This window comes from Tamandua tetradactyla, chromosome 16, assembly GCF_023851605.1.
Source record: "Tamandua tetradactyla isolate mTamTet1 chromosome 16, mTamTet1.pri, whole genome shotgun sequence".
Taxonomy (NCBI): Eukaryota; Metazoa; Chordata; class Mammalia; order Pilosa; family Myrmecophagidae; genus Tamandua; species Tamandua tetradactyla.
The window spans coordinates 68,246,987-68,270,995 of NC_135342.1; the positions used below are offsets into that span (position 1 = coordinate 68,246,987).

Genomic DNA, 24,009 nt, shown 5'->3' on the forward strand with positions numbered 1-24,009 from the left:
ACCTGGGTAGCTGCTGTGTTGGCCTAAATGTGCCACAGCAGTGGTCCCGGGGGGCCTGGAAGATAAAGTTGCCCCCATGAGATTTTCCTCCCGCCTGGCAGAGCATAAACATCTCCCTCTCCAGAGGCCCCTGGTGCCTCACCTGCTCCTTCCGACAGTAGAGGCGGCTGCACCATGGAGTCCAGCCTGGGTCCTCAGTGGCCTTTGGGGCAGTCAGGAGAGGATGAGCTGCTGGGGGCGGGGATGGGCAGCTCTGTGAAAGGCCCATAGAGACACATTTTCCTTCTCCCATGTACATCCCTCACTTATGATTTGGTGAGATGAGACGGAACGATCCCTCAGGTCTCCTTGTGACTCAGCTCCTTTTGTGCTTTCTCTCCTCTCCTCCTTCTCCACTCGGGGTGGAGTCTGGGGAGGCCCTGCTGGCTCTGGGGAAGCAGGGATGACGCAGCCCTCAAGGAGGCCTGGGGGCCTGCCCTGACCCTGCGCCTACTCAGGGGCTCGACAGGGCTGAGGAGGCATCTGGGACCAGCCCATTATTTAGAAACAAGTCAGGCCTCCTGGGGCCTGGACTTAGCTGCTGTAGGGGCAGTTGGGCCTGGGGTGACCCTGTCCTGCCCTGGCCAAGCACAGCAGCAGTGTGACAATCTGGGGCCAAAGATCAGCCCAGACTGATGCTTGCCCCTAAAACCCAGTCTTCTCTGACTTCCCCTTCCTACCACAGGACCCGTTCTTGGTGGGAGAGAAACCACTTCTGCCAATACACAATGCAGGTCTCTGGCCCAGGCTGGGGTCTTTACCCCTTGCTTTAAAAGCACAGGCAAAGGGTACACGGGTAGTTTAGTGGTTAGAATGCCCGCCTTCCATGCAGGAGACCTGGGTTTGATTCCCGGACCATGCACCCAAAAAAAAAAAAGCACAGGCAAAAATGAAATGTTGTGATTCTGTTCCATTTCATTATAGCCCAACTGTCGAAACATCTTCATGTCACCAGATAGAAACAGGTTCCAGAAGAAATCCAGAAAACCATCTCTGGGGCTCTTTGCCCAGCAGTAACATGGACAATAGTGATAATGACTCCCAGGATTTATTGAGCTCTCATTAGTTCCAGGCACTGTTCTAAGCACATGACACATATTGGCCCCTTGACTCGTAACAAAAGCTGAGAGGTGAACATGGTTGTCATACCCAACTTGGGTGGGGCCCTTGGGCAGAGACATTGGCTGGAGGCTGCTTGACCTCCGCACATAGAGCACCTGTGAATCCCCCCTTGCCCAGGCCTGGAAGATTCCTGGAAGGAGCGGTGGTGGCTGGCCCGGTCAGTCCTGAGCCCTCCTGGGTGCTGGATGTGGCCCTGCCCTCACAGTCCCAGACCTGCCCACCCTCCTCTGCCCCTTCACTTCCTCCAGCCACACCAGGCCACTTCCCAGCCCCTAAAAAGTCTTACTTATTAGTGTTTGTGCTTTAAAGGCCCCTCTTCTCCACAACACACACACACTCCTTTCAGTCCAGGAGGCCACGTAGAGAGCATGGGTGCTGGGGTCCTCGGCCCAGCTCTGCCTCCATCCTGCCCCATGGCCTCTGCGCTGCCTGCCCTCCTCCCTACATTGGCTGGTGGATGGTTGGCGGGACTCTGCCAGCTCCTGCATGTACAGGACGGACAGGTGAGGTGCTGCCTTCGCTTTTGCCCTCTTTATTATAAGACCCGATAAATCTTATAAGGGCAGCTCTGAGGACCCCCTCTTCCGTGAGACTCCCCGTCCCCCCATGCGTCCCTCTCCGTGTGGACAGCGAGGGACTCACCTGTCTCCCTCCTGGTCTTAATCTCATCGACCCTGGCTATTCCCCCTGCAGGTGGGGGCAGCATCGGCATCTCCACAATGTCCTCAAATAGGTGCGAGCCAGGCCTCGCCCCAGACTTTCAGAACCTGTTCTGTCAGGGTCCCCGGTGGTTTGTGTGCTCAGTGCAGTTTGGGAAGCGCCGTCTCAGACCACAGGGCCGGGGTCTGCTGTCGCTAAATCCCCCGCTCAGGCACACAGTGAGGGGTGGCACTCCTTTCTCAGAGGTCATTGAAATAGCAGGAGATGGGGCCCCAGGGCAGCTCCCTGAGCCCCACTGTCCAGGAAAGTGTCCTCTGGCTCTTGCTCCGAGGCCTTCCTTGTCACCAGGTGGGCATCCCTTCCCCCCAGGCCTGTTCCTGTTGATCTGCTCCCCTCCCTCCCTGGGCTGCCTGCCCCAGCCCTCGCTCCCTGTAGCAGCAGCTCTTCTCTGGAGGCAGCAGCTATGCGGCCCCTCTCTCCCCTGCCGTGTCAGCTGGAAATTCCTCCCAGGGCTCTGCTCTGGCCCATTAGCTTCTCTCTGACTGAATTTGAACAGCTGGAAAGCCTCCCTGATTCGTGATTGTCCCAGGCAGGGAGAGGTTTCTTGTCCTCGCTGACCTCAGCTGGGCTGGCTCACAGATAAGAAAGCGATTGCGTCTTGGATCGGGTCCCAGGGATGCCATGACTACAGCACCTTAACCACCCTTATCCCCGCAGCAGTGGGGTCTGCGGCCCCTCCAGCTCCGCAGGCTCCCCGCCACCCAGAGACCTTGCCTAAGAAGAGGCCATCTCCTCTTCCTCCCAGCCACTCAGCTCTGTGGGGAAGCTGCCCCTTCCCAGCCCAGTCCCCTCGCTTCCCCACCCCCAGCCCCTGCCTTAGAGCCCGCCCTGTGCTAGCCCTGCAGTGGCCCACCTCAGAGAAGGTGGCACTGATCATCATCAGCGGGACCTGGTTCTGACCCGGGTCTCTGGGATTCCCTCTGTGCTCTCAGCCAGGGCAGCCGAGGCTGAAGCCCACTCCTTCTGGGCCGTGGTGGGCGAGTGAGGGGAGCCAGGGGCCTTGCGGGGCCTGAGCCAAGCAGCCAGTGTTTTCACATCTGGTTTTGTTGAACTGTTAACTCGCGTTGTGTATTGAGGCCAGAGCTATTTTTATCCTAACATGTGAGGTTCCTTCACGTCATAGCCACAAAACTCAATCCAAAACATCCCAGGGAAGGTTGTTTGTGAGGCGTGCTACAGATTCTCATGTCGCCACATCAGGTTTCACTTAGTAACATCTGCAGGGCTGGCTCCCCAGCCGCCCACCGCCCTGGCTTGGTTCATATACCAAGAGCTCCCGACAGCATCTGTCCGCCCCTCGGCCAGCTGCGGGTCACATGAACTTCCTCCCAGAGCCCAGCCAAGGCTCCTCGCTTGCCCAGACCATAAATGCGAGAACCAGTGGCTGTTGGCCTGCTCCGGAGCTGCAGGCCGAGGCATTGTACCTCCCCTCCCTCCACTGGTCCTCTCGGGATTGGGGAATGTGAGTCCCTTTCCTGGTCCCCTGAAAGACCTCCCACCCCCACCCCCAGCACCGTTGCCAGGTTGTCCCCCTCCATCTCTTTTCCACCCGGCCCTCCTGGTCCTGAGCCAGGACAGACAGCCCACCACCTTCTTGGTGGGTCTGAGAAGCACCTCCACTGGGCACAGTACTTGAAGTTTTGCCCTGAGTCAAGGGCACCCGCTCCTAGCCTGGCCCCACTCTGCAGGTTACCCCATCTCCCTGGGTCTTGACCTCCCCAGATGCAAAGGATGTCGTGGCCATTCAGGCCCAGGGCCTCCACATCAGGGTTGCTCAGCAGAGTTGGCTTTTATTAGAGCTGCTGAGAAAGGGAGGCTGGCTTCCAAGCCATGCTCATCGAACATGGGGATGAATGGGTGCCGGAGCCGTCGCTGGGGTGTGGGCGGAAGTGGCCAATGGCAGCACTTGAGCTCTCCTGCAGGGCGGAGGCAGGCTGCATTCAGGCAGAAATCAGTTCAGTTGAGAGAGTCCCAAGATTCCTGTAGTAACACTCCCGAGTGGATTTGTTCTCTCTTCTTTCTTCTCTGCCCCACTTCCTCTCCCCATCTCCTGGGCCCACAGCCCTGCCTGGAATATTAGGTTCCATCTCAAGCAAGCAAGGCCTGAAGGGCTGAGTAGGTCAGAAGAGTGGCAGGGAAGTAAGGGGGGAAACAAAGGCCAGGGGCATTCAAGACCTTTGCCCTGTCCATGGTGAACAGAGACAGCCCTCCCCCCATCCACCCCCATCTGTCCCTGACCCCCGGTCCTCCTAGCCAGGATGCAAACTTATGGGATCCTTGGGCAACCTACCCAGAAGTCTTGCCCTCCCCTCTGTGAAAGGAATGCCCCGCCCAGATCTGTTGTCTCTGCCTGTCATGTGGGGGTCCCAGCTGAGCTCTCCAGGGCTTCCAGACTTGTCCTGGGGAGGTTCCTCTTCTTGAGAGCAGTGGAAACCCCAAGTCACCCCAGCCCCAAGAGCTACAGGCCAAACAGTCCAGACCTGAGCAACTCCCAAAGTTCCAGCACACCCTGGCTTCCTGCGAGCTGAGGCTCAGGGAAGATACCTGGCTTTCCAACATGGAGCCCCTGATCTCTTGTTGTTTGTAGACTTTAAATTCCAGGAGCACTGGGAGGAGCTGAGCCACAAAGCTTTCCCAGCAGCCCCTGCTGTATAAGAGGAGAATTACTTGACTTGGCTTCTCACAGGTATGGCTTTGGCCAGCTTCTCCCTTCTACTCCTTAGGGGTCACCATGTGGTCCTGGACACAGAATTGATGGCAGGAGTGGGCAGTACAGCTCAGAGGAGAGGCCACACAGCTCAGGAGCCTGGAGCCATGTCCAGAGCAGCCACCTTGGGCCCATCTGTTGACTGAGGGTGGGCAGTCTCCCACCCAGTGGCCAGGTAACAGGTGACCACCTCTTCTGCTCCCTGCCTCCAGCAGAGCACTGTAGAATTGTCCCAGATCTGGAATATCCCATCCAGTGACACATTCCTTCTTTGAGCCCTAGTCATTTACTTCGAGAGACACAGGGTGCTACCTGGAAGGAAGGTGTGGTGATTTGAAACTTATGTACCCATAAAAGCCATACTCTTTTAAGCCAGTCTTGTGGGTACAGACTTATTGTGGGTGGGATCTTCTGATTAGTGTTTCCATGGAGATGTGGCCTCGCCCATTCAGGGTGGGTCTTAATTAGTTGACTGGAGTCTTTAAAAGAACTGACACAGAGATCAGAGAGATGATACCAAACACAGATGTTTGGAGATGCTAAGCTAAGAGATGAAAACCAGAATCTACCCTGGAAAAGCTACGTGAGGACCCACAGACACTTAGAGAGAAAGCAACTGGAAACAGGAGCTAAGAGAGTCGTTTGAAACCAGGAGACAGGAGAGGACAGTCGATGTCATCATGTGCCTTCCCATGTGACGGAGCAACCCCGGACACCATTGCTTTTCTTCAGAGTCCAGGTATCTTTCTCTGAATACCTTAATTCAGACATTTTCATAGCCTTAGGACTAATTTGTAACTTAAAATATGCCCTCTGTAAAAGCCAATCCATTTGTGATATACAGCATTCTAGCAGCATTAGCAAACTGAAACAGAAGGTAGCAGCCAGTGAGAACAGTCCAACACTGCAGGACTCTGGGCTATGGGACACTTGCCAATCATAGAATTCCCATCATTTTCAAGCACAGACTAGGTGGCAGGCCCAGGCCAAGTGCACCACAGACTTGGACTCGTTTCATGAGGACACTTCTTTCCCCTACTCTCCAAGTAAGGAGATGAGCTCTGAGTGGTTAAGACACATGCCCCATTGCACAGCTGGTAAGTGCTAGGTCTGGCAGACTCCCATGCCCACACTATTGGCCACCATGCTCAGTGCTCCCTGCTATCTTGGGTAAGGCTGGGCCAGCCAGCAGCCCTCCCTAGTGCCTGCCAGGGGCACCTGGCCCCTGGGCAGTAGAGACTCTGTCCCCAAATGGCCCTAGGTGGGGAAGATTCCTTTGCGGTGACTCCCAGTGTTAGTCCCTCTGTATTTGCAGAATTCTTTGGAATTCTTTACAGCCAAAATATTCCAGCAGTGGGGCCAGTAGAGGTGCCCATGAAGAAGAGGAAGGGGAACAGGGACGTGAACACAGCCTATGCCTCCAGCAGGCCTCCACCAATGCCAAGTTCACACCAGAGTATGGGGATGTGACAAGGGGCAGTGGGGCCACCACAACAGCTGTACCCGCAGCCGCTTCTTCAGAGATCAGCCCCAGCTGGCCCCAGGTAACGTGACCTGGAAGAATCTGTGGCCTAAAGTCGGCAAGCAGTCCTGGGAAGGGGACTGGACCACTCAAGCCATGCTGTTCTGGGGAGGGGCCCAACGAGAAGTTAAACAAAGCCTACCCTTGAACCTGAGCTTCTTAATGAACGCTTGGCCCTGTCAGGGTTCACGAGAGAGACCAGTACATTTGGAAGGTGTAACTACTGGTGAGGAATTTGCATAGAGTGATCCACAGCTAAGCAAAACAAAACAAGAAAAGCCCCTTTTCTCACTCCCAGTCACCTCCCCTTAGGGACCATGAGAGGCCATTAGGGAAATCTGAGTTCAGCACTAAAGGTAGAGCTCCTGGGAGGTGGGTTGTACTGCTGCCTTCTCGCAGATGGTGTTGAATGAAATTGGCCCATGGACGCTCCGCTCCCCTCTGATTCTCACGTGTAATACTCTGAATGACTCAGCACATTGTTTTGTGCTTTCGACTGACGTTTCTAGGAGCTGATTGTCCCATCCTGCAGCTAGTCTTGACTCCTGGAGACCCCACACCCTACCTGTCTAGTGCCAATCAGTGCCTGGCCATGACTCCCAGAAACCCTCCTTCCTGGCTTAGCAGAAAGGTCATTGCTCCCACCGAGCTCATGGACCGGGGAAGGGGCACCTCAGAGTGACACTCTTCGGCTGCCTCTGTTGGCGGCTGTTTCTCCTAGTGTCCACCCCATATTTGCTAAGAGCAGCAGCCAGTGCTTCCTCTACAGCTCCCAATGGTGCCATTTTCTGTCTGTCCTCAGTCTTGGCAAGACTTTGGCTTCCATCTTGGTGCCATCTTCTACTCACCTACCTATCGAGGCACCACCTTCTAACGTGTTAACCACAACCTGCCTAGACACAGTACCTGAGAGATGGGTAGCATGGCAGAGTTGCTGGAAGCATGGGCCCTGGAGACCCACTGCCTGAGATCAGAGACTCCCCCACTCACCAGCTCTGTGACTTTGGAATCCTTAACTAAGGCACAGCTTCTCTGTGTATGTGAGGATAGTAATAGCATGTATATTCACAGATCATCTTGAGGATTAAATTAGATACTATGTGTGAAAGGTTTAGACAGGCATGGGACATAGAAAGTACTCAATAAATGGTGGCTATTGAGATAGCATGTTATACTAAGCAACAGGGTATCCACATATGAAACAATGAGATATTATACCATACCATATACAGAAATTAATTCAGTATGGAATACAGATCTAAGTGTAAGATCTAAAATTATAAAACACTTAGAAGAAAACACAAGTAAATGTATTACCTTGAGTTAGGCAGTGGATTCTTAGATACGATACCAAATACACAAGTAACCGGAGAAAAAAAATAGATAAACTGGACTTCATCAAAATTAAAAGTTTTATACTTCAAAGGCCACCATCAAGAATGTGAGAAAACAACCCACAAAAAGGGAGAAAATATTTACAAATCAAATACCTGATAAGGGACTTTTACCCAAAATATATAAAGAACTTACACAGTTCAGCAACAAAAAGACAACCCAATTTAAAAATGGGCAAAGGATGTGAGTGGACATAAGTAGACAAAGAAGTATACAAATGGCCAATAAATACATAAAAAGACGTTCAACATCATTAGTCATCATGGAAACGCAAATCAAAACCACAGTCAAAGGGTGCACGGGTGGTTCAGTGGTAGAATGCTCACCTTCCATGCAGGAGACCCAGGTTCAATTCCCAGACTGTTCTAGTTTGCTAGCTGCTGGAAGGCAATATACCAGAAACGGAATGGCTTTTAAAAAGGGGAATTTAATGAGTTGCTAGTTTACAGTTCTAAGGCCGAGAAAATGTCCCAATTAAAACAAGTCTAAAGAAATGTCCAATCAAAGGCATCTAGGGAAAGATACCTTGGTTCAAGAAGGCCGATGAAGTTGAGGGTTTCTCTCTCAAGTGAGAAGGCACATGGCGAACACAGTCAGGGCTTCTCTCTCAGCTGGAAGGGCACATGGCGAACACAGCATCATCTGCTAGCTTTCTCTTCTGGCTTCCTATTTCATGAAGCTCTCTGGAAGGTGTCTTCCTTCTTCATCTCCAAAGGTCGCTGGCTGGTGGACTCTCTGCTTTGTAGTGTTGCTCTCTCTGAATCTCTCATTCTCCAAAATGTTTCCTCTTTTATAGGACTTCAGAAACTAATCAAGACCCACCCAAATGGGTGGAGACATGTCATCCCCTAATCCAGTTTAACAACCATTCTTAACTAAATCACATCAACCAGGGAGATGATCTCATTACAGTTTCAAATATACAGTATTGAATAGAGATTATTCTACCTTTATGAAATAGGATTTATATTAAAGCATGGCTTTTCTTAGGGGGCATACTTCCTTTCAAACCAGCACACAGACCATGCACCAAAAAACAAAAAACCCCACAATCAGATAACACTTCATACCCACAAGAATGATTGTAATCAAAAGAGATGGACGGTAACGTGTTGAAGTGGATGTAGAGAAATTGGAACCTTCATGCACTGCTAGTGGGAATGTAAGGTGGTGCAGCCTCAAAAATGAAGTACTGGTACATGCTACAACATGGATAGACCTTGAAAACATGCTAAGTGAAAGAAATCAGACACAAAAGGCCACATACTATATGATTCTGTTTGTAGGAGATGTCCAGAATAGGTAAATCCATAGAGACAGAAACTAAATTAGTGGTTGCAAGGGGAGAGGAAATGGGAGAATGTAGTGATTGCCAAGAGTGTATGGGGTTTCTTTTGGGGGTGATGAAAATGTCCTGGAAGTAATGATGATCATTGCACAGCTCTGTGAATATACTAAAAACTACTGAATTGTACGCCTTCAAAGGGTGAACTTGATGGTATATGAATTAGATCTCAAAGTTATTTTTAAAAAAATAAAAACATTGCCATGTTAATGCCTCAGACGGCTTGAGGGAGGTTTCCTACCCTCCCTAACACCTTTCCCAGCAGTGCTGTTGAGGTCAGCATGTAATAGGAAGGATGTAAAATTGAAATACGCTCCGTGAGGATCATCCTGGCATCTGTCTGCTCCTCCCTTCTCCCCCTGGTACTGGGTGCTGCAGGCAGGAGCAGGTGCTGGGGTGGTGGGCAGCAGGGTGGCTGTATCTGACCCTCAGCTGGGATACGTATGAGAGGGAGACCTGCTTGTGCTTCGGGTTATAAGACCAACTCAGGGCCTTGAAAGTTTTCAGGTACTGCTCTAAAAGTACAGCTTTGCCTGAAGATGAGGAAGAAAGAATATTTGATTTCAAAGCATTGACAATTAAAATGCTTTATAACATTTTGTCAATGCTTACGTTTTTAATCTGGTGGAAGTGTGGGTAATTTATTTTTACTTCAGTAACACTGGGAAAGGAGTTAGGCTTCTGCCTACCACGGTTTTGTCAGTTTGGTTGACCACAGAGGTTGTGGACCCATCTTAACTCTCTCTTTCCCTTTGATTTGTCTTGTGTCCTCAACTGGCGAAAGAAAAGCTTGAGTGTATTCTTTCTTTACTGGGATAATAGAAGTTTGGTTTACAAAATAATAATAATTCATAGCACCTAGCCAAGGGTCTTGTACATAGGAGGTGTGATTTGGATGGAGGAGTGGCTAGATAAATGGGTATTTTTACATTATCAAAGTTGTATTTTGCTTTAACAGTCCTTGCTTTCGTTTCAGCTTCCAAACACTGGTCCTTGGTTGAAGAATTTTCCTTATCGTGTTACACACATGGCCCCCCACACACACCCTCTTTTGCATTTGTACTTGTTTATATTCTGTATGGCTCTCATCACCCTGTAGACACATAGAGTAAATCCCATATCTGTCCTTTTCTCCACAGGTACCAAAGGCTTAGAATGTTCTCCTTCTACTCCCACCATGAACTCCTACTTCTATAAGTTCATGATCAACCTTCTCAAGAGGTTCAGCAGTGAGCGGAAACTCCTGGAGGTCAGAGGCGCTTTCATCATCAGGTTGGCCTCCGCGTACCTTTCTCTCTTCCTCACACAACTCCAGTCACTCATTTCACACCCTACAAGATATTAGAGCAACCACTTTCTTTTTCCCTTCTCTCTCCTCCTGTCCTGCCCTCTGGGCTTGTTCTTAAAAAAAACTGAGACGATTCCTCTTTCACACGTAGTTGCTGGTGCTACCAATGTTGGCATTTTTTGGAGCAAATGAATTAATGTTTCACTTGAGGCACTGTTTTCCCTTGAAGTTAAATACCGTCTCACTAAATGTCATCACAAGAGTCTTGGGGGGGGGGAGCAGTGAGCAGTGGAATGCACAGCAAGGCTGTTGCCCAGTGCCGAGCCCCAGCATGGGCTTTCGTCAGGATTGGTGGCAGTGCTGGTGTTGGCATAGGCAGGTTCTCAAGTCAAATGAGCCCAGTCCAGACAGTCCCAGGGCATTAGCCCAGTTGCATGATTCCTCCAGAGCTGTTGTCACAACGGCTCCTACTCAGCTCCAAGGACAGGGTCCCCAGATCAGCAGCCTGGTGTCACTGTCAGGCCAGAGAGCTCTAGATCAGGGGCAGAGGCCTCCAGGCAGAGGCGTTTCCCTGAGTGGCCCCAGGTCCCCTACAGCAGTGGTTCTCCCCAGCTATGTGTTCAATCACCAGGGAAGCATTTAAGAAAATGACGTCTTGGCTTCACCCCTGACCAGTGGAATCAGAACCTCTGAGGTGACAGGGTTATTAACACAACCAGGGTGCTTGGGGAGCAGACATGACTAATGTGGTCACAGGATCAGGGAGTCTCCTGAGGCCGTGGGAAGTCAGAGTTGAGCAAGGATTCTGAACAGAGGGTCTGGCTAGTACAAAGGCTTCAAGGCAGAAAAGAACATGGAGAATTCATTTTGCTATAAATCAGAAGGCAAGGGTCAGTGAGAAACCACTGAAAAAGCTTGAACAGGGAATGCCATGACTAGATTTCTCTCTTCTAAAGATTGCTGTGCTGCTGGTAGCAGCTGGGGTGGGGTGGGGCAAGGTAAATATGTGGGGAGACCAGTTGGGAGACTTGTCCAAGTGAGAGAGGACGGCTGCTTGTTACTATGTGGGATTAGTGAATGACTGCATGGGGGGGGCGAGGGGACAGGTCATGGAGGGACCTCCGGTGTCTGGTGTAAGCAGCTAGGTGGATGATGGTGCCAGGCCCTGAGATGGGGGCCCTAGAGGAGGGGTGGGAAGGAACAGGGCCACATGTTTGAGTTTGAGTTACTTCAAGGACATCAAAAGATAGATGCTAGGTGCACGAGTGGTTCAGTGGTTAGAACGCCCACCTTTTAGGTGGGAAACCTGGGTTTGATTCCTGGGCCATGCACCCAAAAGAAAAAAAAAAAAGACAGATGCTGAAGAAGCAGGTGAATGTATCTGTCTCTCAAAAGAGGGACCTGGGCCTGAGATACAAACCTGGAAATTGGTGGCATGTTCGTTCGTTTATTCATTTGCTCAACAAATATTTCTTAAACCCTGACTCTCTGCAAGGTACTATTCCAAGTGGTTCTGTCCTCGCGGAGCTTTCACTGTTACATGTGGTTATCAGTGAAGCTGTGGGAAAGAAGTAGTCATTGGTGAGAAGGGCAGAGGGAGAAGGGAAGAGGCCTGAGGCCAAGGCCTACAGAGCCTCAAGAAGCCGGAAACTGAGACTGAGAAGAAGCCCAGGGAGATAGAAGGAAGCCAAGAAAGAAGCAGATGGCAGGTGGCAGTGAGGGGAAAGGGAGGCCCAAGAGGGTCTACTGAGGGCGCTGCAGGAGCTACTCAGCCGCAGGGTGGAAACCAAAAGCAAACGGAAGGAGCTGAAGAAGTGGGAGACAAGTAAAGAAGGCAGCAGGTACAGACTTGATGGAGAACTTGCCTGTGAAGGGGAGGATAACATGGGCCCCCACTCAAGGGCTGAGGGGGTAGGAGGTAGCCAGGGGAATGGGCCAAAGGGCTAAGTTGTGGGTGGGACAGACCTGCCTGACCAGAAATCAAACAAACAGCAGGACCATTAAGGTCCTGCCCAGCTGAGAAGGGGCTTCTGATGGTCTAACCCACCAGACAGATGCCCAGGGGGCAGGGAGGGAGTGTCCTCGCTCGCTTTTCTGGAACCTTGTAGCAGTATCTCTCAGCCTCAGCAGCATTGACATTTGCAACTGGATAATTCTTTGTGTGTGGGGGGGGCGGGGGTGGAGGGCTGCCCTGTGTGTTGTAGATGTTTGACATCATCCCTGGCCTCACCCACTAGATGCCAGTAGCACTCCCCACCCTACTGTGGCAATCAAAGATATCTCCACACACTGCCAAATGTCCCCTGAGAAGCAAAATCACCTCTGGTTAAAACTACGGTGCCAAAGTGACAAAAACAGATTCTTGTCTTCATTGGCCAAAAGGGGAAGCGTCCCCTTGTTTTTCTTCACACTGAGTTTTTCAGTGTGACATTTTTCAGTGGGGTATTGAGGTAGAGATTAGGTGTGGCGTGAGAGGTGCCCACCCCCATCAGGATGTGATGGAATGTAGCCACGTGAGTGACAGTTAACTTTAGGTGGTTTTCCCAGCTGCAGAGGTGTCAGCACTTTCGATTCATTCTCCTTGCCTGAAAGACTTTCGGGAAACCAGGAAAGCGAGGTGCCATTGAGAAAGAAATTTGTAGCTAGTTTTCTCTCTTTGGAAAACTGGGCTATAATGTTTTTTCCATCCTTTGTCATCTTCACACCTGGTCAGGGGTTGGGAAGATGGAGTGCAGGATAGTAAAAAGCAGCCCCAGAAGGCACAGAGAGGAAGTGTGGGCACTGTGGGCGTGCTCAGGCATTCTCCCCACTGCTTGGGGCCCCAAGGCACCGTAAAACGAGGAGCAAGGACATGGCCATGTTCCTGTTTACAGACTGTAGGGCACAAGGCTCTGCCTGATTTTCAGTGTCTCTCGTGCGTCTGGGACTGACTGGAGTCTTTATCCTGCAGAAAAGCAAAGGAGAGGGGGCAGCATGACTTCTGGGCTTGGCTGGAGCTGGACTGGGCCCCCTGCCTTCTGCTGACTCAGCAGTGCCCGCCCTGCCCTCCTGTGGAAGAGCGCAAAGCCAGAGTCCTGGATTCAGGTCCGCCTCTCCGTCCTCTAGAGACTGAGCACGTCCAGTTGCATGGTAGCACTTGCATCTGACACTCAGACCCACGCGGCCCCCACTGGGTGCTCAGGGGCCTGGAACCTAACTGCCAGTCCAGTCCTCACTCCCAGCCGGCATCAGGTGTCTCTTGGGCCTTGGCGCAGACACAGAGAACCCAGCAAGGATGGGTAAAAGTGCTTATAGCCTGGTCTCCACACACACATTGTCTCTCCTGGTTCTTCACCCCATTTGTCCAGCCTGCCACCCCCTCCCCCACCCCCAGGCAGCACACAGGGTGCAGCCAGCAGCCACCTGACCCACCTTCCTCAGGGCCAAGCCAGTATGCCTGGCTGCTGCTGACCCCCCCCCCCCCCCGCTGTCAGCCCCAGCCCCCAGTCTGGGCTCTCAGGGGCACACACAGCACAGTGTGTGACGAGGCCTCCAGACAGCATCTCCTTTCCCCTAGCCATGATCAGACAGCAACTAGCACTCTTAGCAGAGATTTGCTGGATAAGAGCCCTTGGTTGTGCCTGCCTCCCTGGCAAACGTTGTTTCCTTTCCTTACTTTCTGTTGACAGCTTTAAGAGGAGCATAATACTGCTGCGGTGAAGCCTCAGCCTGATAAGAAATGCAATAAATGATTTCTCAATCTTCTTCTTCAGGTGTTAAGCAAACTTTAAGCTCTGCATCTCCCCCCAACCCCCAAGATTGAGCTTTGAGAAAGAAAGGAAACATATTCTTCTGGCAAACAAGTTAAAAGCCAATTATTTCTGCAGTGGTATGTTTAGCTCAGAGTCTAAGAGCGCTGCCATAAGGGGTAGAGAAGGGCTGGTTCTGGAAGGACAAAGGCATCCGGATTTCCTGAAGCCAAACATCCGGTGGGCTTGGCAGTTGAGGACGATGCATGATTGCCCTCGGGACCCTGGGAACACTTCCTGTCCCCCACGCACTTTTCCCAGCGCTGTACCTGTGTGTGGGAGTGGGAGTTGCTGAGAGAAGGGCGCCCAAACCCCAGCCAGGGGGCTGGGGGTGGGAGAGTGTCAGACATCCTCTCTCTGTGCCCCAGTCTTCTCATTTTCCAGTGGACATAGCAGTTTAGACACATGTTAAGTTTGGGGAACCATTGATTCCTTAATCCCCATCTCAGCAAGATGCACTGCAGCCTGCTCCAGTCCCAGCTCCTCTGGCACAGGGGTGAGGTCAAGCCCATCTGCTAATAGAAGAGGAGGGCGGGGGGCTGGGAGGAGGCCCCATCATTCCCCCACATAAACCCCCTCCCTAGAATTCCCACAGGAGTAGGGTGGGTGGGCCGTGCACAGGTTGATTACCAGTGGAACTTCAAGAGTCAAACAGACAGGTTTGAATCCCAGTTCCTCCAGTTTCTAACTATGCAGCTTGTTTCCAAGCTCTTTTTGCTTTGTCCATAAATCAGAGACAATGATAGCTCCTGCCTCGTTGATTTGGGGTAGATTACGTAAGATGGTACACGTTAAAGCACTTGGCACAGCCCCGGATCGGTGCTGTCTGAGGGGAGCTGTGGCTTGGCCTCCTGACAAGACCTTCTGGCTCGGCCTCCTGTAGTGGTCTGTGGAGAAGGGACCAGTCCTGCAAAAGAGGGTGAAATAACTGACCTTCTGGGCCAGGAGCTGGCCCTGGTGTGCCAGGCCTGCAGCCCCAGCACCCAAAACACCCACTGGCACCCTGGCTCTGTCCCCAGAAAAACAATTCTGCCCAAAGTAGGTGTCCGTGTACATTTCCCTCCTCTGCCTCCTTTCCCCCCTCCATGCTAATGCGGGCAGAATAAGCCCTCTTGTTTCCTCGTGAACCGTTCCACTTATACTCAGCAGAAAAGGAGAGGAGGGAGAAAACCCAGCCTCTTTGATAAACTCTGATATGGACTCCAGCATAATCCAACAGCTGGGATCTTTACAAGGCCTGCTTCTGTGCTGGGAAGGGAGCAAGTCTGAAGATACTCTCTCTTCCTGCCAAGATGGCCCGCTGGCCAGCAGCCTTTGGCTTCATCAGCTGTTCATTTTCCCCTCCTCTTCCTCCCTGCTGCCTTGCAAAGAGGATTTGCCAGAGAATGCTTCCACTTATAACGAGTGACTGTGTGCTGTGAACTCGTGGGCTCTGACCCGAATCAGCCAGTTGATGGTGATGAGGCCTGGGCTCGCTCCCCAAGTGAAGGGGGCACTCCTGAGTTGAGGTGGGCGTTTGCATAGGATCGGCCGAGGGCCCGAGTAGGAAAGGGTAACGTGGACATGGGGCTTCTTTCATGAAACATAGACCCAGAGAAGCCCCAGCAATCAGGCTTCTGATCCATTCTGGTCCTCCTGTTGCCCCTGATGCTGTTGACCTGGAAGCCTCTCCAATTCAGCAGATGCTTTGAGGGCCCCTAATATATGCCCTACTAATATGCCCCACACCCCCATGCTCTGGGTTTCTTAAGAGCCCTTGTGTTGAGAGGAGGAGGGGTTGGTGGAGTGGGGAGTTGATTGGCCACTGAGGTGGGTGGTGGGGCAGGGGAGCCTGGACCTCGGAAGCTACTGGAAACTGGACTTGTTTTTAATTGCAGGGGACCTGTGGGGAAGGGGGGTAACTTCACAGAAGAAGCTCTCTTTCATGCTGTAATTGGGAAATTCCACTTTGCCTGCCTCATATATTCTGCCCCGGAAAATGGGGCCCTCAGCTGGGGCCAGATTGCACTGGCTGGTAGGCAGCCCACACCAGGACCTGGCATCCCCTCTGCCCAGTGCCCCTCCTCGCTCTTTCAGTCCACCCAGGCCTTCCCAGGCTCTGGGGTTCCTCTGACCTTGAGTACACCCCCCCAGCCTCTTAGTCTTTACTCACGCCCCCTAATCCCCTAAAGGGCATTGCTGAGGCCCCCAAAAGCCCACTGAACTGAAGGTAATGGAAGGTGAACTGCAGTGGCGTGAAAAAACCTGCATCCCTGGTTAAGTGGCATTTTAAAAAAGCAGGCTTTGCCTCTGGCCCCCAGCTTGTGGGAGAAGCTTCTAAGAGAGCCCACTCAGCCCTCCTCCTCTCTCCCTGTTAATGGATGCATTCTTTGCACAGAATAAAAATAAACTGCTGTGACAAGCACCAACCTAAGTCTCTCTGCTGGAGGAGGCCCTGACCCACCTGCCCAGAGCATGGATGGAGTTTGCTCTTTCACTCGTTTGTAGCCATATTGAATGGATCCCAGCAGAGGGGAAGGAAAAAGACCTTTTTCCTGGAGGGCTGGAGGGACTCTTCCCTCCAGAACAAACTTCTTGCTTGCTTCAATTTAGGTCTGCCTAACTCCTTGTATGAATTTTCTGGAACTTTCCACAGTAGTTCTTCCCGGCAAGGGGGCTGGACTGAGGTACTTCTGTTGAGATGCCAGCAGGGCGGAGTGTGTGGTGGAAGCCATTTTGCACAATCAGCTCTTGGCTTCAGATCTCCTAACTGGAGGCAAAACTGAGGAAATGTGATGGCACCAGAGAGAAGTCCCTGTGAGGGGACAAGGCCCAGTCTCGTTTTCATCATCCCTAACCAGAGGTAAAATGGCCAGCATTCCAGAAAGTCACAGATCCAGCTCTTGGTTCTAGTTGACACGGGCCTGGCCTGCACCTGGAGGGGAAGCAGAAGCACTTATTTGCGGGTGACTTACCCTTGCCCCGAGAGCCCTGGCCTCCTTGGTGGGGCAGTTCACCACCTCTGTGCCCGCCCCATGGGCACATGGTTCGGGCTCCCTCCTCACGTTGATGCTGGCACCCCCTGGGGTCCCCCTTTCTGGCCTCCAGTTAAAAGCTCTTTCTTCGTGGTCTGCATACCTCTCAGCACGCTGTGGGGCAATTGTCAGAATCCGCACTCAGGAGCTGAGAACTTGATCAAATGGCTCTCTTTCCGAAGCTTGATAGCTTGTTTCTGTATGGGATATGCAGTACTTGCTGGATCTCATTGACTCTTTATACTTGGAAAGTTTTTTGACATCAGTAACTCAACTTGATTAATGAGCAAGTAGCTAATGTGTATCTTAATGCAGTATCTAGAAAAAATAAAGGCAGGCTTGGTAAAGTTAGCCCTAGAAGTCATTTTCCACCCTCCTGCCTTCTTGGGGGAGGGCTGCATCTGAGCCAGAACAGACATGGGTGGCCTTAGTTTTAAAAGTGCTTTTGAACTCCTAGAAATGCAGTTACAGAGCACATGTTGTTTATCCAGAGGAGAATGGGCTTCTCGGGAAGCTCTTTCTCTTATCCTGATATCATTTCTTTCTTTTTATTTTTTTAATTTTTATTAATAAATCCATCAACATACAACACGAACATTCTTAACATATGCACATTGCATATTTGGTGCGCAATCATTGGCTCACAGTATTATCCTGGTATCATTTCAGCTTATGTTACCCTTGGAGACCCCCATGGGATCCCCTCTTCTCCTCAGGTGGTTTCTTTTCCCAGGGAGTCACGAAGATTGCAGACCATCCTCCCCCCACCCCCATCTTCATCAAAATATACAGAAACCTCCTATAGGGTGTGAAAGGCTGTGCAGGCAGCTGCCCCTTCTGCACAAGAGAGCTCTGGGTACTGAGCCTCGGAGGAGCTGTCCTGGGGGGTTTGGTGCTGAACATGGCCTCAGGCAGGTGACCCTGAGCCTCATGAAGAAGCGTAGGGTTCCCCGGGAAGGGTGCTGGACGGTCAAATGCCTGTTTATAATCCCGATCAGGATGGCCCCCTGAGAAACTCAACTGTTGAGGCTCCCAGAAGTGGGAGCTTTGGGTCTGCTGCCATGGTTGTCCCCATGTCTTTTAAATGCCCCCAACTGGGAATATGATGCATAGTGTGTTGGGTAGCCATGCAGAGACCCCGGAGCTGAGGTTCCGGGGAGTCCTCCAGTCTTGGCGGTAGAGGCCATTGGCCCTCCCCTAGCCAGGCCTGCCGTCAGGGTGCTGTGGGGAAGGGGAGAGACAGATGCAACAGAAAGTGCCTGCCGCTCTCCACGCTCTTGGGACCAGCATTCCTGCCTCCTGCCTATGGAGCATTACCAGGTCCACCAGCCCAGCCCCAGGGACACTAAAGCCCATGGGGTAGTGGCTCTTCCACACAGTGGGCAGCAAGCTTGGCTGCACAGGCAGGATCTGGAAGGCTCTTGGCTCACCTGGGCCTCTCACGGCAGCCCCTTCCACCCGGGGTCACTAACTCAAAGAGAATGCCCACGGAGACCCCTCTCCCACATGGCTCCCAGCAGCTGCCACCCCTTAGAGGCCAAAGTGAGAGGATGGATAGAGCCTTGTGTCCGTTTTTGTCTTCCACTTCGGCCCCAGCCCTCCACAGCTTCCTGCCTGACCATTAGCCTGCTGCCATCCCACCCCACCCTGCTCTATATTTCAATGGTGTAATCTCATTGGAACTCTGGCACTTTGACCATGAATGTATTTCTTGGTCTGAATCTCCTTTTGACTCATATGCAGGAGGACATGTCTCATCCCAGCTCCCTCCCTGATTATTTACTTTTCCTTCTGGCTTATCGCAGCCACTCACATCAACCACATTGACCTCTCTCTCTTTTTGAAGCTGAACTGGAATGGATTTCAAGGGTCCTCCAGAGTCATCGCTTTTTTTCCCCTAGTCCTCCTTCGGGTGTCCTGTGCTGGCTGTTTGGAGCCCCCATCTCTCTCTCTTGCCTTTTAGAAGGTGAGTGCCACGTTTTGCCTGTCTTTCCCTATTCTCCTGGGAAGAGTGCTGCGTGTCCCACCCCCGGCCCCCTCAGTCTTCACATGCCACAGTCACATGCTCGCCCTTTCCCCTGCGGCTCTCACACTTGGCTGGTTTCCTACACTGGGGTTCGTCTGGCTCTCCTTGTTGCTTTCCCACACAGCATCAGCTTTAGCCCAGTAATGGGGCTTCTGTCTCCATTTCACCCTCGGCCTTGTTATCATTAAACTCGTGGCCTTGGATGGGTCCTTCTGATCCCCAATTTGCTGTTTGCACACCCAGTCCCAGACGTCCAAACTTGAAGGCTCCCAGCCCTTCACGTTACTTCCACATCTTGGAAGTGCTTCCATATCCAAGACTTCCTGGCTTATTTTCAACCCGATTTTGCCATCTCTTTGATAAAGGGATGTGACGCTTTTTGCTTTAATGCCCTAGATCTGTCTTCTTTCCTTCCCCTGAACATGACATCATGGTGATGTTCCAGCAAAGCCCAGGCTGTTTTTTATCCCATCTAAATTTGTTCATTAAAATCCAACCTGTTAGGGTCAGTACAACGGTAGCTCAGTGGCAGAGTTCTTACCTGCCATGTTGGAGACCTGGGTTCGATTCCCGGGGCCTGCCCATGCCAAAAAATACAACCTACTATTGGGTGTGCAAAGGTAGTTCAGTGGTAGAATTCTCGCCTGCTATGCGGGAGACTTGGGTTGAATTCCTGCCCATGAACTTCAAAAAAAAAAATTCAACAAAGGGTGCTGCAATAACAGGATAGTCACATGGAAGAAGAATGAAATGTGACCTCCAGCATACAACATAAAAATAAAATAAAACGACAAAAAAAAACTATTAAAAAGTACACACTCAAAAAAGTGTAGAGCTCAATTAATTTTTAGTAATTGTCTCTACCCATGTAACGAATACTCAGATCAGGAAATAGAATGTTCCTAGCATCCAGAGGTCCCTTTCATGTCTCCTCCCGGTCTCTACCTTCAGAGTAAAACCGAACTGACTTCTACCGCCATACTTGGTTTTGAACTTGAAATAAACAGAAGCATACAGTTTTGTGTTTCTTTACATCTGGCTTCTTTTGGTCCACATTGTATTTGTGAGATTCGTCTGTGCTGGGCGTGGCAGTAGCCCACGTTTCGGGGTAGTATCCCACTGTATGAAGATACCACCATTTCCGTTTCCATTCTACTGGTGAACTTTTAGGTTTGGCACTGATACGAATATTGCTACTATGAACATCCTTTTGTGTATCTTTTGATGAACATGCATTATCCATTTCTGTTACATGCATCCCCCGGGATTGCTGGATTGGAACGTGTGCTTGTGTTCACCGTTAGTACCTACTGTCCCAGGTGGTTGCATCAGTTCTCTCTCTCATCAGCAGGGTATGAGTGGCCGGTTGCTCCACATGCTCCCCAACACTTGGTACCATCAGTTTTAACTTTTAGCCATTCTCATAGGTGTGGAGTGAAATTATCATGTGGTGTTAATGTATAGTTCCCTAAAGACTAATGATGTTGAATGACTTTTCATGGTTTATTAGTCTTTTAGATATCCTCCCTCATGAAGCCTCCATTCAGGACAAGTGCACATTTCTCATTAAGTTTTTGGTGTTTTTCTTATTGACTTCTGTGCTGTAATTATTTTTCCGATTCGGTGGCATGCCTGATCATTCTCTTCATGGTATCTTTTGATGAATAGATGTTCTTTAGTTTAATGTATTTCAGATCAGTTTTTCTTTATGGTTAATGCTCCTGGTGTTTGTTTGGTAGTGCTTCTTCAAGAAATTCAGGAGCTCCTGGGAACAGGGACCATAACAATAAGTTTGCCAATTACTGGTTTATGTTTGCCAATCCTTCCCAGCAAACAGGACACTGAATACAATCCACCTGAAATTCGGAGGCATTGGATCTTAGCTCTGGACAGGGCCTTGGAGACCACCTAGTTCACCCTACCTATGCTTTGCAAAAACAAAGCTTCCTAGCCACCCTCACCCCCCAACCGATGGAATTCTAGGGGCCTCTGAAGCAGCCAGGCCAACGCCACCTGCAGCCTGGATTTAGGAACCACTAATCTAACTTTGTCCATCGGCACTCTCTGGGTGGCAGGTGGTAGGAGCCCAGGTCAGGGCACCAAAATGAGCAAGGGGAATTGACGAGTCTCTGTGGCCAGACCAGGTGGAGGTCAGCAAGAGCCAGGAACTCAGGTAGCATCTCTCTGGGGTACCTTCTCTCCTGTCAGCCCTTGCCTGAGAGTCAGCCTTGTTGTTTTGGTCTCTCCCAAGGGGCACAGACATGGCTATCACCAACTCCAGGATCGTATCCCTGTAGTCCGTGGTCCAGGTGGAAGCTCTTATAAGCCCAGACAGGTCACATGCCCACCCTGATGGGGTGGCAGTGACAGGAAAGCAGGGCTATGGGGCACCATGAGTGGCAGCCCTAAGAGAACCCCACACGGTATAGCAGAGCCAGCGCTCTCCAGAGGAAAGGGTCCACCCTTACCATGGGAAAGGGCTTCCTGTGCCCATTTCCTTATATGAAAAATGGACATGATCATTACTTCTCCTACTTCTTTTTGTGAGGATTCAGTGATTTAATATGCTGCATTGTAAGTATCAGTAAGCACGATGTCCGTAACCGTGGGAGGGGGCATCCAGCCCTCCCTGTGCATGGGGAGAGACCCAGCCCAGAGAGGTGAAGGAGTGGCCCCTGGTTAGCATTCGCAGAGCTGGGACTGGCTTCATTTTGCACCCTCCCCCTTCCAGTCCATCACTCCTGCTGCAGCACCTGCGCCTCCCTGAGGCTCAGTCCCTAGAAAGCAAGTGTTCACATGTCGGCTGTCACTTGCTCTTGTGTTCTAGAGAGGGACGGGGGAGAGAGTGTCATTGAGCAAACTAAGACCTAAACCCAGACCAGACATCCTCCCTTCCTCTGTCGTGCCCCCCTCCACCTACTGACCCCGCCGTTGTTCAGTATTGCCCAGTCAAGACTCACAGTTCCAACTGACATAAAACCAAGTCTCACCCTCATTACATCAAAAAATAATAATAAAGGTAGCATGGAGGCCTGGGTAGGAATTGGCCCATTAAAAACTAAATCAAGGCTAGTACCCACCTCATGTCCCTGGGCCTCAACCTCACTCTCCCCATTCCACTCTCTCTTCTGCCTTCTCTGCAGCCCCATTCTTGGGTAGACCACCCCTGCTGAAGCAGGACGGCCGCCAGCAGCTCTCAGCCGCCTCCTGTCCTCTCAGCATCCCAGCTTCAGCAGCTGTCATGGGCTTGTCTCATTGGCCCATTGCTGTGGCCAGAGAACTCTGGGACCTGGATGACCTAGGACGGGGTCAGGTGCCCACCCTCAGAGGCAACTGCTTTCCCAGAGGACAAGCAGTTGTCCATGGGAAATCACAGACCCAGAACTAAAGTCTCAGGCAGAGGACTCCAGAGAGGCCCAGACCCAACCAGCACCCACTCTGGTCCAGGTCCAAATGCCGACTGAAGGGGGGAGTGTGAAACATACCCCCAAGGGCCTCCAGAATAGTGGGGGCAGTGGGAGGAGTGACCTTCTCCTTCCCCTCCCAGCAGCCAAATCCTGCACCCCTCTAGGAGGGGAGGGGAGGATGAGGCTGTAGGTAGGACCCAGCGACCTCCCCGGAGACCACCGTGGAGCCAGGAGACAGCCAGTGGGTGTGGAGCGGCACTGCATACAAAGAATTAGATCTTCCACCTAATCCCTTCTTTGCTGGCTTCCTTCCATTTGCAATGTTTTATGTTGCCAGAGACTAGAAATTGTCTGCTCTGTTGTTTTTGGCAAAGGGGACAGGCCCTCTTGCCTTTGTCACATGGGGAATCGGGGTGTAGAATGCAGGCCAGTGCCTCCCAGCAGGCTGGTTTATTCCCAGCTGCTTCATGTCCTCTCCCCACAAGTTCCTCCCACACGTGTATCCCAGGGTGGTGGCCACAGGGCTGTAACTGAAGAGAGCCCAGGCTCAGTCTGATTTTAGGCTCAGTTCAGAGGGTAGCTGGAAGGGACCTGGGTTCTTTTGCACAGGAGGAAACTGAGGCTCTGATTTTCCCAGTAACTATCGTGCGCTGCCTGGACACTGTGGCCACTCCTGGCAGACACAGCCCCAGCCTCCATCAGGCGTGATAGGAGCGCTTAGAAGGGGGGAGGAAAGACTGTCGTGGCATCTGTGACAGAGTGCTAACCTGGTTGGGAGGGGGGCAAAGATTCATTCAATTCGGTAATTGAATCCTTGAATTTTCCTGGAGTGCCTGGAATGTGCCAGGCCCCCTTACCAGCCCCGGGCACAAACTGATGAGTGAGCCACCACTTTCCTGCCTTCCCCAAGGTTGCCAGCTAGTGGAATGGGCACACAAGTGACAATAAACTACCAAGTGTGGGCCCCAGTGCCGTGGCTGGTGCTCTGATGGAAATACGGTGGGAGGAGCCAGGAAGCTGTGACCTGGATCTGCTGTTTTCTCAAAGCATAAAGCGCCCTAGATTTCCCTCTCCTCAGGCTCAGCTGAGGCTGCGCCAAGAATTGGGCTTTTAAAGGCTGCCTGAAATGTGGTTTGAAGCCAAAAATCTATAGAGCCAGTGCATTTGTGACCTTGTTGAAAATGCTTACTGAGGACAGTAAAGGGGGTGGGGGTGGAGTGGGGTTTTTTTTTCCTCCTTTGTAACATAAAAAAAAAAAAACCATTTTACTCCAGCCCCACCCCCCTGCCTCACCCACCTGGCACATTCCTGACCAGCTTCCCAGGGCTCATTCCTTCCATTTGTCCACACCCTCCCCCATTCCCAATCCTCTCCATCCCCCCATGCATCCGTAATGAAAAATACCAAGTGGGTAAAAATAAGGAGCCCAGTTATGGCCCTGGAAATTAGGCCACAGCTGTCAGACCCTGCGAGCATCTCCGTGTCTCTGAGAATGGAACCGCTGGGAGCAAGGGCTCAGCCCCCTCCCCTTTGAGGATGGCTAAGAGTCTCTACCCGGCACCCAGGGAAGCGGGAAAAATAGGGAGCGCCATGTGGCCAGGTCAGGAGGGCAAGGAAATGCCACTTAATCATTGAG

The 24,009-nt window shown here is 51.5% G+C and overlaps 1 protein-coding gene across 1 annotated transcript in view; it reads left to right on the top strand.

The window, feature by feature from the left end:
* Positions 1-24,009, top strand: part of VAC14 (VAC14 component of PIKFYVE complex) — a 130,898-nt gene that overhangs the window by 81,040 nt on the left and 25,849 nt on the right. The window contains exon 14 of the mRNA XM_077132975.1: positions 9,990-10,122. Within this exon, the coding sequence (XP_076989090.1) occupies positions 9,990-10,122 (133 nt within the window). The remainder of the gene's footprint in view (positions 1-9,989; positions 10,123-24,009) is intronic.